This window comes from Bufo bufo, chromosome 1 (genome assembly GCF_905171765.1).
Source record: "Bufo bufo chromosome 1, aBufBuf1.1, whole genome shotgun sequence".
NCBI lineage: Eukaryota > Metazoa > Chordata > Amphibia > Anura > Bufonidae > Bufo > Bufo bufo.
The window spans coordinates 113,069,205-113,084,149 of record NC_053389.1 but is presented as its reverse complement, the minus strand read 5'-3'; the positions used below and the strand labels follow the sequence as shown (position 1 = coordinate 113,084,149).

General features: G+C 46.8%; 1 protein-coding gene across 1 annotated transcript in view; it reads right to left on the bottom strand.

Annotated features, from left to right (window-relative positions):
* ATAD3A (ATPase family AAA domain containing 3A) overlaps window positions 1-14,945 on the bottom strand; it is a 100,513-nt gene that overhangs the window by 44,824 nt on the left and 40,744 nt on the right. The window contains exons 8-10 of the mRNA XM_040428041.1: window positions 3,859-4,014; window positions 2,786-2,842; window positions 1,600-1,725 (exon numbers count right to left, since the gene is read on the bottom strand). Of these exons, the coding sequence (XP_040283975.1) occupies window positions 1,600-1,725; window positions 2,786-2,842; window positions 3,859-4,014 (339 nt within the window). The remainder of the gene's footprint in view (window positions 1-1,599; window positions 1,726-2,785; window positions 2,843-3,858; window positions 4,015-14,945) is intronic.

Here is a 14,945-nt window from a genome sequence, read left to right as displayed (position 1 = left end):
GCACGACGTGGGCATAACTACCAAAGGGGAGGCACGACGTGGGCATAACTACCAAAGGGGAGGCACGACGTGGGCATAACTACCAAAGGGGAGGCACGACGTGGGCATAACTACCAAAGGGGAGGCACGACGTGGGCATAACTACCAAAGGGGAGGCACGACGTGGGCATAACTACCAAAGGGGAGGCACGACGTGGGCATAACTACCAAAGGGGAGGCACGACGTGGGCATAACTACCAAAGGGGAGGCACGACGTGGGCATAACTACCAAAGGGGAGGCACGACGTGGGCATAACTACCAAAGGGGAGGCACGACGTGGGCATAACTACCAAAGGGGAGGCACGACGTGGGCATAACTACCAAAGGGGAGGCACGACGTGGGCATAACTACCAAAGGGGAGGCACGACGTGGGCATAACTACCAAAGGGGAGGCACGACGTGGGCATAACTACCAAAGGGGAGGCACGACGTGGGCATAACTACCAAAGGGGAGGCACGACGTGGGCATAACTACCAAAGGGGAGGCACGACGTGGGCATAACTACCAAAGGGGAGGCACGACGTGGGCATAACTACCAAAGGGGAGGCACGACGTGGGCATAACTACCAAAGGGGAGGCACGACGTGGGCATAACTACCAAAGGGGAGGCACGACGTGGGCATAACTACCAAAGGGGAGGCACGACGTGGGCATAACTACCAAAGGGGAGGCACGACGTGGGCATAACTACCAAAGGGGAGGCACGACGTGGGCATAACTACCAAAGGGGAGGCACGACGTGGGCATAACTACCAAAGGGGAGGCACGACGTGGGCATAACTACCAAAGGGGAGGCACGACGTGGGCATAACTACCAAAGGGGAGGCACGACGTGGGCATAACTACCAAAGGGGAGGCACGACGTGGGCATAACTACCAAAGGGGAGGCACGACGTGGGCATAACTACCAAAGGGGAGGCACGACGTGGGCATAACTACCAAAGGGGAGGCACGACGTGGGCATAACTACCAAAGGGGAGGCACGACATGGGCATAACTACCAAAGGGGAGGCACGACGTGGGCATAACTACCAAAGGGGAGGCACGATGTGGGCATAACTACCAAAGGGGAGGCACGACGTGGGCATAACTACTGAAAGGAGGGAATGTGGGCATAACTACTGAAAGGAGGGATCGACGTGAGCATAACTACTGAAAAGGGCGCACAATGTAGATATTACTTCTGTGTGGGGGCAATAAGGGGACTGGGCAGGATTGGGCATGTACATATATGCATTGGGCGGAGTTATAGGCGTGGCATAGTATACAATTTGCCGTTACACCCGTGCTATTGTCCCTCTTTGTCATTTGGGCGGTATGTATACATGTATTTTTTCCTACCACTAATGATTGAGGAAACATTGAGGAGACATTCCACAAGACGCGTTCTGTCCCGTGGACGGGGTATGGATTTTGATGCTGTGAAAGCCCCTTTGAAGGTAATCTTTTCCAGTCGGTCCATTAACTAGAACTGCTGTGTGTCTGGATTTACAGTTCTACTATGACCCAGCCACCCCATGATGTGATGGGAAACTGACTGCCCATAATTGCCTTACCTTGGCAAAGAGTGTCTTTCCTGTTCCTGGAGGACCATACATTAAAATATTCCTGTAGAGACCTTTGTTCTGCTTTGTGTTCCTTGTAGAAATCGCAATATCTCGGACTCTTTCTTCCAGTTTTGGCTGCAACACAGAAAAAAACTGCTCACTCCACGCCCAGAAATGCCACCTATAGAAGGGTGGTTAACTGCCAGAAGGGGATGGTGGTGCCATCTTTAAGACTCAACCAATAGCAGTCACATGCCAAGTCCAAAACTAAAACACCTGTCTTTTATGGCAGAGCTTCTAAAGACAGGCTTGTTAATGGAAGGAGTCGCTCAACCAATTAACCTGCTTAGTACATAACCTCATTGGTCACTGGGTATAAGCAGGGGTGTGGGACCATGGTGATAAAAAGAGCTTAAGGACAAAAGTGCCCATCATCAGCTACATCGGCTGAGGGTTGTAGTTTCTAGTATTGAACATCAGTGGGATTTAAAGGGCAGGTTCACATTAAATGGGTATTCCAGCTGGAAGAATTTATCGCCTCTAATGGATAGGCGATTCTACAGTAGATTGTTGGGGTTCAGCAATGCCGACACCCCCCATTCCTCCCAGTGAGTTTACAAGGGAAGGTGGCTGAGCATGGCCACTGCTACTCCATACTGATTCTATGAAAGGCATCTCCCAAGGAAGAGAACCATCTCGCGAGCGACACCTTCCTCTCTTCTTTGGGAGATATCTCAATTGGTCTACATACCATGGAGTACTTCCAGTAAGTCTCCATACAGGACTGCTATTTTTAAGGAGATCCAGCACCATGCCCAAGCAAGATTCTATGAGAGTTATGGAAATTACAAAAAACTCAGCAGAGCACAGATTGTATACAGACACTGAGCCAGGAGGGATTGCCGTGAGCTCAGGGTGAAAAGCAGCAGAATTCTAAATGCAGCTCTGAATGACAAAGAGCTGTAAATCAGTCAGGAGGATGATGGCGTGTAAATGGTGTAGGTGGTGAACTTATGCCATAATGTCAGACTAACCCCACCAATGTCATATACAGGGGCTCACAGACTGGATGTTCTGCTATAGTCCACTCCTCACATCACAGATGAAGGCTAGAAATGAGTGAAATTTGTTCATCTCCTGAACTGTATTGTATTGTATTATCGCCAAGAACGGTACCTCTACTAGATATACTTACACTAAGAACGACTCCTTCTAAGGCATCCTGAGCTTTGCTGAAAAGGCGTTTGGTGACCTAAAAATATATATTAAAAAGACATTAAAACTTGGTACAAGGTAGTCAAATATAACTACAGTATATAACTGCTTTATGTTCTGACCAATATTTTTTACCCTTTTATTTGGAATAAATGGAATACCAATCCATTTCCCTGATAAAGGACAGCATACTGTCTGAAACGCGTTGGAAGGAAGTTTGGTACTCGCAACTATCCGTAGTTTGTATAGTGACGTCACTATTCGCTCCTTAAGAGCGCGAGGTATAACTTATATGCACGGTATTGCGCCACCGGCCGGGGCATAATCCGCATCTTAGAAACCAGACCCATACCCAGACCCAGCTTGATCCCCATACTGCATAGAGAGGAAGATGGACGCCGCGGAACGAGAACCACTAGTAAGGTAACTTATGTTACAATTGGTTATAAGTGTTTGCAATCTACTTTCAGCAGGGGCATCTTACTGGTTTAGGGAAAGGAGTGTGCGGCATCTTCCATACTTATTCAGGAAAGAATAAATCCTTCTTGGGTCGATTTCCCCTTGGTATGGACATTCCTACTAGTGGGGCTCTGACTGGGTGTATGGAGGATAGGGGCAAAGATGGGTATAATAGGGTAAGGTTCTGGTGGTGTACCATACCTTTCCAAGAAGAGTACAAGAGGGAAATCTGAGGGATTATATCAAGCAGACCCTTTTTCTAAAGTAATCCATACATCCCAATGAAACAATGGTATCCTACCAAACCATAAATTCCACTGGCCAGAGATGCATGGACAGACTGCTGCCTCATCTACTCCTTTCTGGAGCATTAGCTATCGCCCGTCCCTGCTCTTGCACTGCATGCCACTCATCTTCTGTCTGACGTATGAGCAGCCACCAGGTACAGACAAGAATGTCCAGGTCCAGATGGTTGGGGGCTGCTGACTGTGCACCACTGGCAGAACAGGACAGACATAGCTGAGCTCTCCAATAGAGGTCCTCAGGGTTATGCTATTCCACCATTGACACACTGCCCTCCTTACAAGTCCTTACCTTTATTGGATGCTTGGCTGCCTCCAATACTGTAATACGGGAGGTGTCTCTAACCAGCGATGGCTTTCCAAGGCGTGCTTCAATGTACCGACCGGCTACACCAGTGGCGTTCTTGGCAGAGTAAACACCTAATGCAAGAAGAGTCAACCCGGCTGCCTGCAGGAAGGAGGACATCATACAGGTCAGGCATACAGCAGAGATATACAATTCACTGACATATAGGAAAGCAATGCAGATACACAGGTAGCATGACGCCCGCACACTGCTGGAAAAGACACAGGGGAAACCATGGGTTCATCAAGCAAGTGAATTAGCCCTAGTGCAGGGATCGGCAACCTTCGGCACTCCAACTACAACTCCCAGCATGCACACTTAGTTGTTCTTGTAACTCCCATAGAAGTGAAAAAAGAGGATTCTGAGGGTTGTAGTCCCAGAACAGCTGAAGTGCAGGAGGTTGCTGATCCCAGCTGTAGTTAACCTACCACCATTGCTTTACATGGCTGTAGAGTGGTAATAAAGGATCCATCACTGCTCGTCTTAAAGCCTTGGTGTAACAACAAGCCAAGATGGTGGACGAGTGTTGCCGGTCTCTACAGCAACGGACAACGAAAAAGGCCCAAAATCAAAAAGAGAACCCGTCCCCTCTCCTGACATGTCTCTTTCAGGAAATTTCTGACACATCTTTTCAGAATACTCTTTTATACCTCCTAAAAATGTATGAATGCACTGACACCTGGGAGGTTACCATTCTCCCTGGTGGCACTGCTAGCGCTGCTTGGACAATGCCAGTTTGTACAGGACCACCACCCAAGTAGTAACATGCACTTATCAATTTATTTTTAAATGTGTAGGAGAAAAACCAGAGGAACAACATAGTTCTAAGAAAAGATGTTCCAAATGGGTTATTTCAAGCGGGAATATGATTTACTAAAACGGACACTTCAGAAAAGCAGGATGGGCCTCTTTAAACGATCCTGCGGAGGCCAGATCTCGCCTTAGATCTCTGCATTGCAGGGTGCTTCGATTATTCCTCTTGGAAATGTGTGAATACATTGACAACTGGGTGTTATACACCCTATTAAACAAGGGGAATGATGACACCCATCTATCTATTTTCCAGGAGGAAATACAAGACACTTGTGATTTTATAGGGACGCAAGCATCTCCTCCACCCAACAAGACAGGAGAGCAGCCTATGGTAACAGCAGATGACGTGGCAGCCCGGGTGATGTCATGTAGGGTCTATACATGAAGGTGCCAAGGAGAAGTGCCAATGCTGTATGAAAGCAGCCAGCGGGAAATCACACAAACCTGCGGCAGCACGGAGGGCCGGAAACCGCTAATGTGAAAGTAAATTTAGATCATGACTTTATATTTCTCTGTAAGGGCTGAATACAAATGGGCCACTTTCCCCGTGACAGAAGCTCGCCAGCGCTGCTTGGCAAGCGGCAATCATCCTGCACTCACCAGACATGAGGGGGAAACTGACAGCTCCTATTAGGGAAGTGTCACAGCAGCCAAAAGAACGGATGCATAGCAGATAAACCGCAATATTCCCTGGGGTGCAGAGTAAATCACCAGCCGCTGGCATGACGAGAGGTCAGCGGCGGCACCAGACACCTGGGTGACTGGAGATTCTGTAACAGTAACCTATCTGAACGGCTGCTGCAATGCGGGTCAGTGGAAGAGGGAATCTCTTCTACTGAATTTAAAGCTGTATCGTCACAGGTGCAACATTAAAGGGGTCCTCCATCTATAGAAATACAGATCAAACCACCAGAGCTTGCAAGCAGATTCGGGGAAGATTTCAGCTCTGAAGCCATCAGAACAGTGAATGCAGCTCTGTGATGTAATGCAGGCTGCAAATTGGGATCGGGGAGGACATACGCTGGTGCATATGGGATCAAGTTGGGCACCCCGGTTCTGAGCGGAGGACATTGTGATAAAGCAGCAGCCGACCAGCAAGGACAGGAAGTTTTATGACTGCACCATACAAGGAGTCCGACAAGAGGGATACATCATGGAATATGTAAATCCATAAGTTACATTCAGGTGTCTTTATGATATGTACAAACCATCTGTTTTTAGAAAAATCTCATTTGAACGGAGATCTGCTTGGGTGTCTATCATATAAATATGTGAGACAAATGGCAGGATCGTCCTCGTATCACCATGGTAACAGAGGGCGAACGTCCACATAGAATATTTATAAGGCCTACATATTGATTATGGCAGAACCCTAAGCACATGGGGGGGAAGGGGGAGAAGGGGAATCATGACAGGAGCATTACACCCCGGTTAATGATAACTCACAAGTGAAAGCCTGAGCCAGAACATATTACACAGGGTATAAGGGTCCATTCACATGTGAACAAAATTTCGTAACGGGTGCGGACCCATTAATTTTCAACACTGTGTGCTGTCCGCATCTGCACTTCCGTTCCGCGACCCTGCAAAAAAATAGAACATGTCCTATTCTTGTCCACAACCACGGCAATTTGCGGACCGCAAAACAGTTACGGACGTGTGAATGGACCCTAAACCTGTAGGGCAGCTCTACGGAGCCGCGGGGCTCCTATCTTAAAAGGGCACACTGATTTTGCCAGGGAAGCAACAACCAGGCCGGCATTAAGCTTAAAGGGGCTCTCTCACTTCAGCAAACTGTATTCATCATGTAGAGAAAGTTAATACAAGGCACTTACTAAGGTATTGTGATTGTCCATATTGCCTCCTTTTCCGGCTGGATTCATTTTTCCATCACATGCTAGTTTCCATAGTTACGACCACCCTGCAATCCATCAGTGGTGGACGTGCTTACACATTATAGGAAAAAAAGCACCAACCTATGTGCGCTCCTACAGTCCCGGCCACCAGAGAAGCAGGTGCTTTTTCCTATAATGTGCAAGCACCGCTGCTGGATTGCAGGGTGGTCGTAACCATGGAAACGAACAGTGTATAATACTATAATGTGATGTAAAAATAAATCCAGCCACCAAAGGAGGCAATATGGACAATCACTATACATTAGTAAGTGCCTTGTACCTTTCTCTACATGATAAATGCCATTTGCTGAAGTGACACAACCCCTCAAAGTCAACCAAAGCGGAAGCTTCTCCTACAGAGTCGCTCTCCATTCTGGATTAGAAGGGGGGTCCTGATCGGGGGAGCCCTTCCTGTGTGATGTCCATGTATCCATATGTCTTCATGAGACAACCCTTTTAAAAAAGGCCTCTGGCGCCATATACCACTATGTGAAACGGTCGGCAGCTGTCCATCTGCTCTTGTAAGCATGATGTCTGATGATGTCTCTGGCATCACCATATGTTATGACAATCCTCGCCCAAAAAAATTATTACGAAAATGATCCCCTAGGTGCAACGAGGGCGGTGATTTTGCACCTCACTGCACCCAGAGGTTCCCCTTCCTGTCTTCTATGCTGCGCCCTCCCCGCTGTGATGGACAGGCCAGGCAGTCCCTGAAGTCTCGTTCTGTACATGCACAGTAAAGAGATGGAGATTGCCCATCTACACGTCCCTCTAGACTTCAGGGACTGCCTGGCCCATCCATCACAGCAGTGGGGGCGAGGCACAGAAGACAGGGAGGGGTGTCTCTGGGTGCAAAGGCACCGCCCTCATTGCACCTGGGGGGAATTTGCATATTAGAAAAACTCTTTTTGGAGGATTGTGAAAAAGCAAGATCAGCAGCTTTCCCTGCAGCAAACTCAATGCAGAAATCCAAGACTCAGTATATTCCTCTATACATGTCATTTTTACTATGTGTTTTTTTCCTGCTGCATGCTCATACCCTTAGGAACTGCGCTGTCCTGTCACTCAAGTATTTCCTGTGGAAATGTGTGACTAAACTGTCAACTGACTTAACATTTTCCTTGTCAATAGGGTGTGCCCCTACACAGTCCGAATCTGTTAGGGTCACAGTGTGTTGGGACAAATCACTCTGAAAGAACAATGGTAACACCCAGTTGACAATTTAGGCCCCTTTCAGACGAGCGAGTTCCACACATCGGACTCGCAGCGTGACTGTGCAGCAGCTCCCGTCCTGACCTCCCGAAACTGACTGGTAGCATAGTATTATATAGATTTATGATGCTATGTAACCCTTAGAGTGTATTTAAAGGGTTTCTGTCACCCCATTAAACCGTTTTTTTTTTTTTTTTTCTTTACTAATAATCCCTATAGTGCGATCTCATGATACATAAGCAAATTAATCATTTTGGTTCAGTAGAATTTGCTAAAAATCGATTTTTAAAATATGCTAATTACCTTGCTACCAGCAAGTAGGGCGGCTACTTGCTGGTAGCAGCCGCATCCTCCTCTGGTAATGACGCCCCCTCGGCATGCTGATTGACAGGGCCAGGGAAGGGAATCGTTCTCTGCTGGCGCTGTTAGAATTTGAAATCTCGCGCCTGCGCTGTACCTGTCTTCAATCGGCGCAGGCGCACTGAGAGGCGGCCGCTCGCTCGACCGCTCCATCCTCAATGCGCCTGCGTCGATGACGTCATCAAGTACACCCGGAAGAGAAGACGCCGGCATCGCTGGAAGGAGGCGGAGAGTCTGGTGACGTCGCTGGATGCTCGAATCAGGTAAGTATGTACATAATAAGCATGCTGCCACAAAAACCACCAACGAAATGGGAAAAAATAATTTTATAAAAATGACAGTTATTAACACTATACCACCAACGATTATTAATAATAAATCTCTTCCGGGTGTACTTGATGACGTCATCGACGCAGGCGCATTGAGGATGGAGCGGTCGAGAGAGCGGCCGCCTCTCAGTGCGCCTGCGCCGATTGAAGACAGGTACGAAGATTGAAGAATTTCAAATTCTAACAGCGCCAGCAGAGAACGATTCCCTTCCCTGGCCCTGTCAATCAGCATGCCGAGGGGGCGTCATTACCATCAGAGGATGCGGCTGCTACCAGCAAGTAGCCGCCCTACTTGCTGGTAGCAAGGTAATTAGCATATTTTAAAAATCGATTTTTAGCAAATTCTACTGAACCAAAATGATTAATTTGCTTATGTATCATGAGATCGCACTATAGGGATTATTAGTAAAGAAAAAAAAAAAAAAACGGTTTAATGGGGTGACAGAAACCCTTTAAGAACACCGACATAATGCTGTCAGTGCTATCCAATACTGTACATTCCAGAACTGTAAGGGTTACATAGCATCATAAATCTATATAATGCTATGTTACCCCGGCAGTGCTGGGAGGTCGGGATTTACATCCGGCGGTGCATAGGCGTGGTTACATGTACCGCTGCAGTCAATGACCGACAGCACGTCACCACTGAAGCCAGTCATTGGCTAGAGCTGAGCATGTGATCATGCCCATTCAATGCCAGACGTAAAACAGAAATCATCAGAAGTGGAAAAACCCCTTTAAGGATGTGACCGTAAAGGAATTGTGTTTTAAGAAGTGTTGGAGGAATTTTTACAGTTTTTCTCTCAATGTCTTGAAGATCTCTCTCAGCTGAATGTAATGTAGGGTTGTAGCGGGTATCGAATTATCAATACTTTTGTACCAGTATCTATTTGATACCGGATTTGATATTTACTGATACTAGGCTGCGCTACTGCGCAGCCTAGTATCAGAGACCATGGCGCACGCTGCTCTCAGCGCACGCCGTGTTCCCTCAGCAGCACAGGGGAGAAGGAGTCTCTCCCCCCCTCTGTGCCACTGCTGCCAATAAGAGGAAAGAGGGGCAGAGGCCACTGCACCACCAATAAAGATAAGTAACCTTTTAATACAAATACAGGAGGGGGGTGCCGGCGGCAGAATCACATAGCCGCCACCCGACCTCTATGACAGGGCGCTGCGATCCGCGGCAGATAACCCCTCAGGTGCGGCACCCGAGGGGTTAACGGCCGCAGCTCGCAGCACCCTGTCATAGAGCTCTATCAGGGTGAATAGGACAAGGGATGGAAATATCCCAGGTTCTAGCCCCTAAGGGGGGAAATAGTTATTAAATAAAAATAAAAAAATTTAATAAAAAGTTAATTAAATAAAAACACCAAAATATTAAGTTTAAAATCACCCCATTTCCCAATTTTAAATATAAAATATATAAACAATAAATAAACATATTATATATCACCACGCCCAAAAAAGTGCAAACTATTAAAAAAATATCTCCACTTTTTTGGCGTTTTATTTTTTTCGTGTGGTATCAAATATCGCAATACTTTTTTTACGATATTAAAATCGAATCAAAATTTTGGTATCGCAACAACCCTAATGTAATGATACCTTTCACTTAGTGATCAACTGCTGGAGAAAAAGTACTTTATACATATGCAAATGAGCTGTTAAGTGCATCGAGGGCGTGCCCAGGCCACTCTGTGCACGCTTGCTCCTCCTCCTTTTGATTGAGGTTTCGGCATAGTCATCTCGCCTGGCAATGTCCATCAAGAAGGAGGGGGGATGGGCCCTTTGGACATATGACTGGCTGAGCACCACCAAGCTCCACTTGTCTGATGGGCCGCTACACTGGATTGTTTGTGTGCACGTGGCAGTGCTGGTGTTGCTTTCCTTTTTATTTTGTTGTGGCGACCATTTGGCAAAAGTGGCAACAGGAAGTGCGGCCATATTGCTCATAATAGCTGCCAATCAGATTCCAGCTTTTGTTTTACAGAGGCCCTTTGGAAAATAAAAGCAGTGACTCGGTTGCTATGGGCGACTACTCTACTTTTCCCTTGCACCAGTGTTTGGTGCACTGACTGCAGGAATACATCTATATGGGGGCACAGAGACACCATAAGGGTCCATTCACACGTTCGCAAAATGTGTCCGCATCCGTACCGCAATTTTACCGAACAGGTGCAGACCCATTCATTTTCCCATGGGGCCGGAATGTGCTGTCCGCATCCGCATTTGCGGATCTGCACTTCCGTTCCGCAAAAAAATAGAACATGTCCTATGAAAGGCATTTTCTATGAGAGTGCCGGCGATGTGCGGTCCGCAAAACACATACGGACGTGTGACTGGACCCTTACACTGTAAATATGCACAGGCTACGGCCATTACAAATTGCCTGAGACAGACCAAAGCGCAGTAACAGAAAGGCAATGGGGATCCAAGCCCTCACCCTTGGGAAGTGTGCTGAAATGGTTAATAGGCCTCAAACGATTGAGTCCGAAAACCTGCGCTCTGTCAATGAATCATCGCTGCCTCTTCTGGAACCATGGAGGTTAAATGAGGCCCCTTCTGCGCTTAGCTCAAAACTAAATGACTTTTCAGACCTTGTTAAGACTCATTAGTGCAGTGATGGAAGACCACAGGTAAAGTAATTCTCCTCATTAGCCATGGCTCAGTAGTCCCTGCGGTCCCGTCTATCGCCAGCCCTGTCTGGGGTGAGAGACACACGGCTTCCGGGCAAAAGACAATGTTCTGCGCAACACGTATCATCACATACTCCAACGTCAGGACACGGTCTACAAAATACTATGTTTAGTCATTGTTTCAGAGCTCTAAGCGCAAGAAATGACCCGTGCAAAACGAAAAGGAGGACATCTATCAATAGTGAGGTCTCTGAGACGTACGTGTGTTGACAAAAATGTAAAAGCCCGATTTAAAGGGAACCTGTCATCAACTTTATGCTGACCTCACTGAGGGCAGCATAAAATAGTGACAGAAATACTGATTTCAGCGCTGTGTCACTTATGAGCTAAAAGTCAGTGGTTGCTGAGAACCAGCATTATAATCATTGCAGCCCAGGCCTTGAAAAGAGTCAAATCTACCTGAGAAGAGTCCTGGTTATTCATAATCTCCTTCTCTCCCGCCCATCTGCTGATGATTGGCAGTTCTCTCCTAGAGAGAAAGGGAGAAAACTAGGTAGAAGACGGTCAGTCATCAGCAGGTGGTCAGGAATTCATGAATAACCAGGACTCTTCTCAGGTGGCCGTGACTCTTTTCCAGACCCAGTCTGCAATGATTGTGATGTTGGTTCTCGGCAACCACTTACTTTTAACTTTTAAATGACAGACCGCTGAAATCAACTCCCCTGTCTCTACCTTTATACTGCCGTTAGTATGGACAGCATAAAGTTGATGACAGGTTCCCTTTAATGGAATACTCCTCTCCAGAAGTAAATCCGGAACCTTCAGAAATGGGGGTGAGGCTTAGCCTCTCCTGTGTGCCATCAAATGTGAAGTCCTCCAAGAGGTGTCTCCCAAAATCAATGCCAGAAAAATATGGAGGCACAGATGGTCCCATTTTCTTGACATCTCACATCTACGTTTGGTAGTGTACCTCCTGCTAATAACATCACACAAAAAAATGTATAAAAAAAATATAAAATAAAACTTTTCGTCTGCTACTGGGCAAAAACCATTTGTCCTATACTAAAATCGAGTGTGCGGATTACAAATCCGAAGTCAGAATTGTTGTAACACGTCACGAAATTTTGCTATGCATAAGTATGCCTAAAGGAATTAAGCCATTGGAAAGCATTGAATAATTTTGAACAGAACGAGTTTTACTCCAACAATTACCTGATCTACATCAAAGTTTGCGTAGTAAACAGTGTATGAAAATGTAATGGAATAACAAAATTTTAAACAGTCTTGTTTTTCAGTTTAAAAGTCTTACTTGAGCAAGGCCCAGTACTGTTAAAAGTGCTTCCGGCATCTGCTTTGCATTTGTGAACGGTCATATTTTCCCGTTGTAAAAACCAGCAGTAGTCCCTATCATGTTGGGATTCCAGCGGCCTTGATACCGGTTCTCCATTGTAGAAATCTCTTTATGGAACTGCTCTCCATGTTCATCACTTACGTGTCCCAAATTGGGTGGGAAAAAGTCAAGATGGGAATGTAAGAAATGCACTTTCAATGACATTCAGCAGCCAAGTTGTTCATAGGCTGTAAGCATGTTGTCTGCTAATTCAGCATAGTTTGCAGCTCGTCTGTTCCCGAGGAAGTTCTGCACTACTAGCACAAATGCTTCCCAAGGTCCAGAGGGTTGAGTTTTGTTCTGAAAGGGTCATCATGCATTAGTTTGTTGATTTTGGGGTCAATAACAATTCCGGCCTTTATTTTAGCATCAGTTTTCAGTGTGCTAAACTTCTCCTTCAAATACTGGAAACCGTTTCCATCAAAATCAAGTGCAATTACTAAATTTTTCATTAAACCAAGTTTAATGTGAAGTGGTGGAAGATAAACTTGAAGTGGATCGACCAGTGATTTGTGTTGTACATTGTACTGACCAACTGTGTGCTCGACTCTGAGAGGCCACTGTCTCATTTTGTAATGATTGTTGTCATCACGACTGTTCCATAGGCACAAGAAACACATATGCTTTGTGCACCCTGACTGTAGGCCAAGCAGCAGTGCTACCACTTTCAGGTCAGCACAAATGTTCCATTTATGTTCTGAGTATTTAATCATTTTCAACATTAACTCCATAGAAGCATGGGTCTCTTTCATTCCAACCGCCTGAGCCAATGGAACAGATGGTTATTCGTTACCATTGTACAACAAGACAGCTTTCAAACTTGTTTTGCTAGAGTCTATGAATAGCCTCCATTCATCGGGAACATGTGTACCATCTAACTCCATCATAAGACCATTTACATCAGTACAGAAACAGACATCGCTTCCCATTGCATAGTATGCAGCTAACTTGGTGTGTCGATGACGGAAGTGTGAAGTTGTGGTGACTCGTAGCAAATTCCATTCCTGAAGTCTAGAAGCTCTGACTTTTCCTTAGATAATGACAGATCTCTTACCAGATCATCTAAATCTGATTGGCCCAGCAAGTGCAGCTGACCCTCCAGTTGTTCTGGATCAGGAAATACATTGTGACAAACAACATCTTCTTCTTCTTCTTCTTCATCATCATCAGGATCAGAACAGTCTGTTTCTATTGCCGTTCCTGCTGTGGGACGGGCAGGCACTGGATTCTCTACATCGTGTGGTACTGGTTTAAGGGCAGACTCAGTCAGGATACACAATTTGTGACTTGTTTCTCTTTGAATATCCGGCGATTTTAGTCATGCAAAAGTAACAGTCTGAATGGTGATTTTTCTGCTCACACCAAACCATAGGCACTGCAAAAGCCATTCCTTTTACCATTCAACCACTGCGTTAGCCCAGAGTAACACAACAGTGCATTAAACCTGAGGTGCCCAGCTTTTATCTCAATCTCCAATTTTACAGTCAAAGTAATACTTGCACTCGCTTTGTCAGATTATTGCGCTGATCGTAAGTAGTGTATTTGCCACATATGTAGCAGAAATTGTCTGGATCGTTAACACATTTGCGTTTATCCATCTTAAAGGGATTCTGTCACCAGGTTTCACCCCCTCCAGATAAAAATATGGTTATGTTCAGGGAGCTTTAACAATTCCTAATGTGGTCTTATAAATGTAATCTGTAGGCTCATTTTGCTAAAAATACGCTATTACTAACCTGTCAATCATAAAAATAAGGTGCCCAAGGGGATGTAAATGGCTCCAAGCTGCCGCCCGCACCTGCTGCCGTTCGTGCCCAGCGCCGCCTCATAATCTTCTGTGACGCCTCCTGCTCTCCCCCCCCCCTCCTGCTGTAAGATTGCTGTGACGTCTCCTGATCTCCCTCCCTCCCCCCTCCTGCTGTGACATCTCTTGCTCTCCATCCCTCCCCCCTCCTCCTGCTGTGACGTCTCCTGCTCTCCCTCCCCCCTCCTCCTGCTCTCCCTCCTCCCCCTCCTGCTGTAAGATTGCTGTGACGTCTCTTGCTCTCCCTCCCTCCTCCTCCTGCTGTAACATTGCGATGTTACAGCAGGAGGAGGGGGGAGGGAGGGAGAGCAGGAGACGTCACAGCAGGAGGAGGGGGGAGGGAGGGAGAGCAGGAGACGTCACAGCAGGAGGAGGGGGAGGGAGAGCAGGAGGCGTCACAGCAGGAGGAGGGGGGAGGGAGGGAGAGCAGGGGGCGTCACAGCAGGAGGAGGGGGGAGGGAGGGAGAGCAGGAGACGTCACAGCAGGAGGAGGGGGGAGGGAGGGAGAGCAGGAGACGTCACAGCAGGAGGAGGGGGGAGGGAGGGAGAGCAGGAGACGTCACAGCAGGAGGAGGAGGGAGGGAGAGCAGG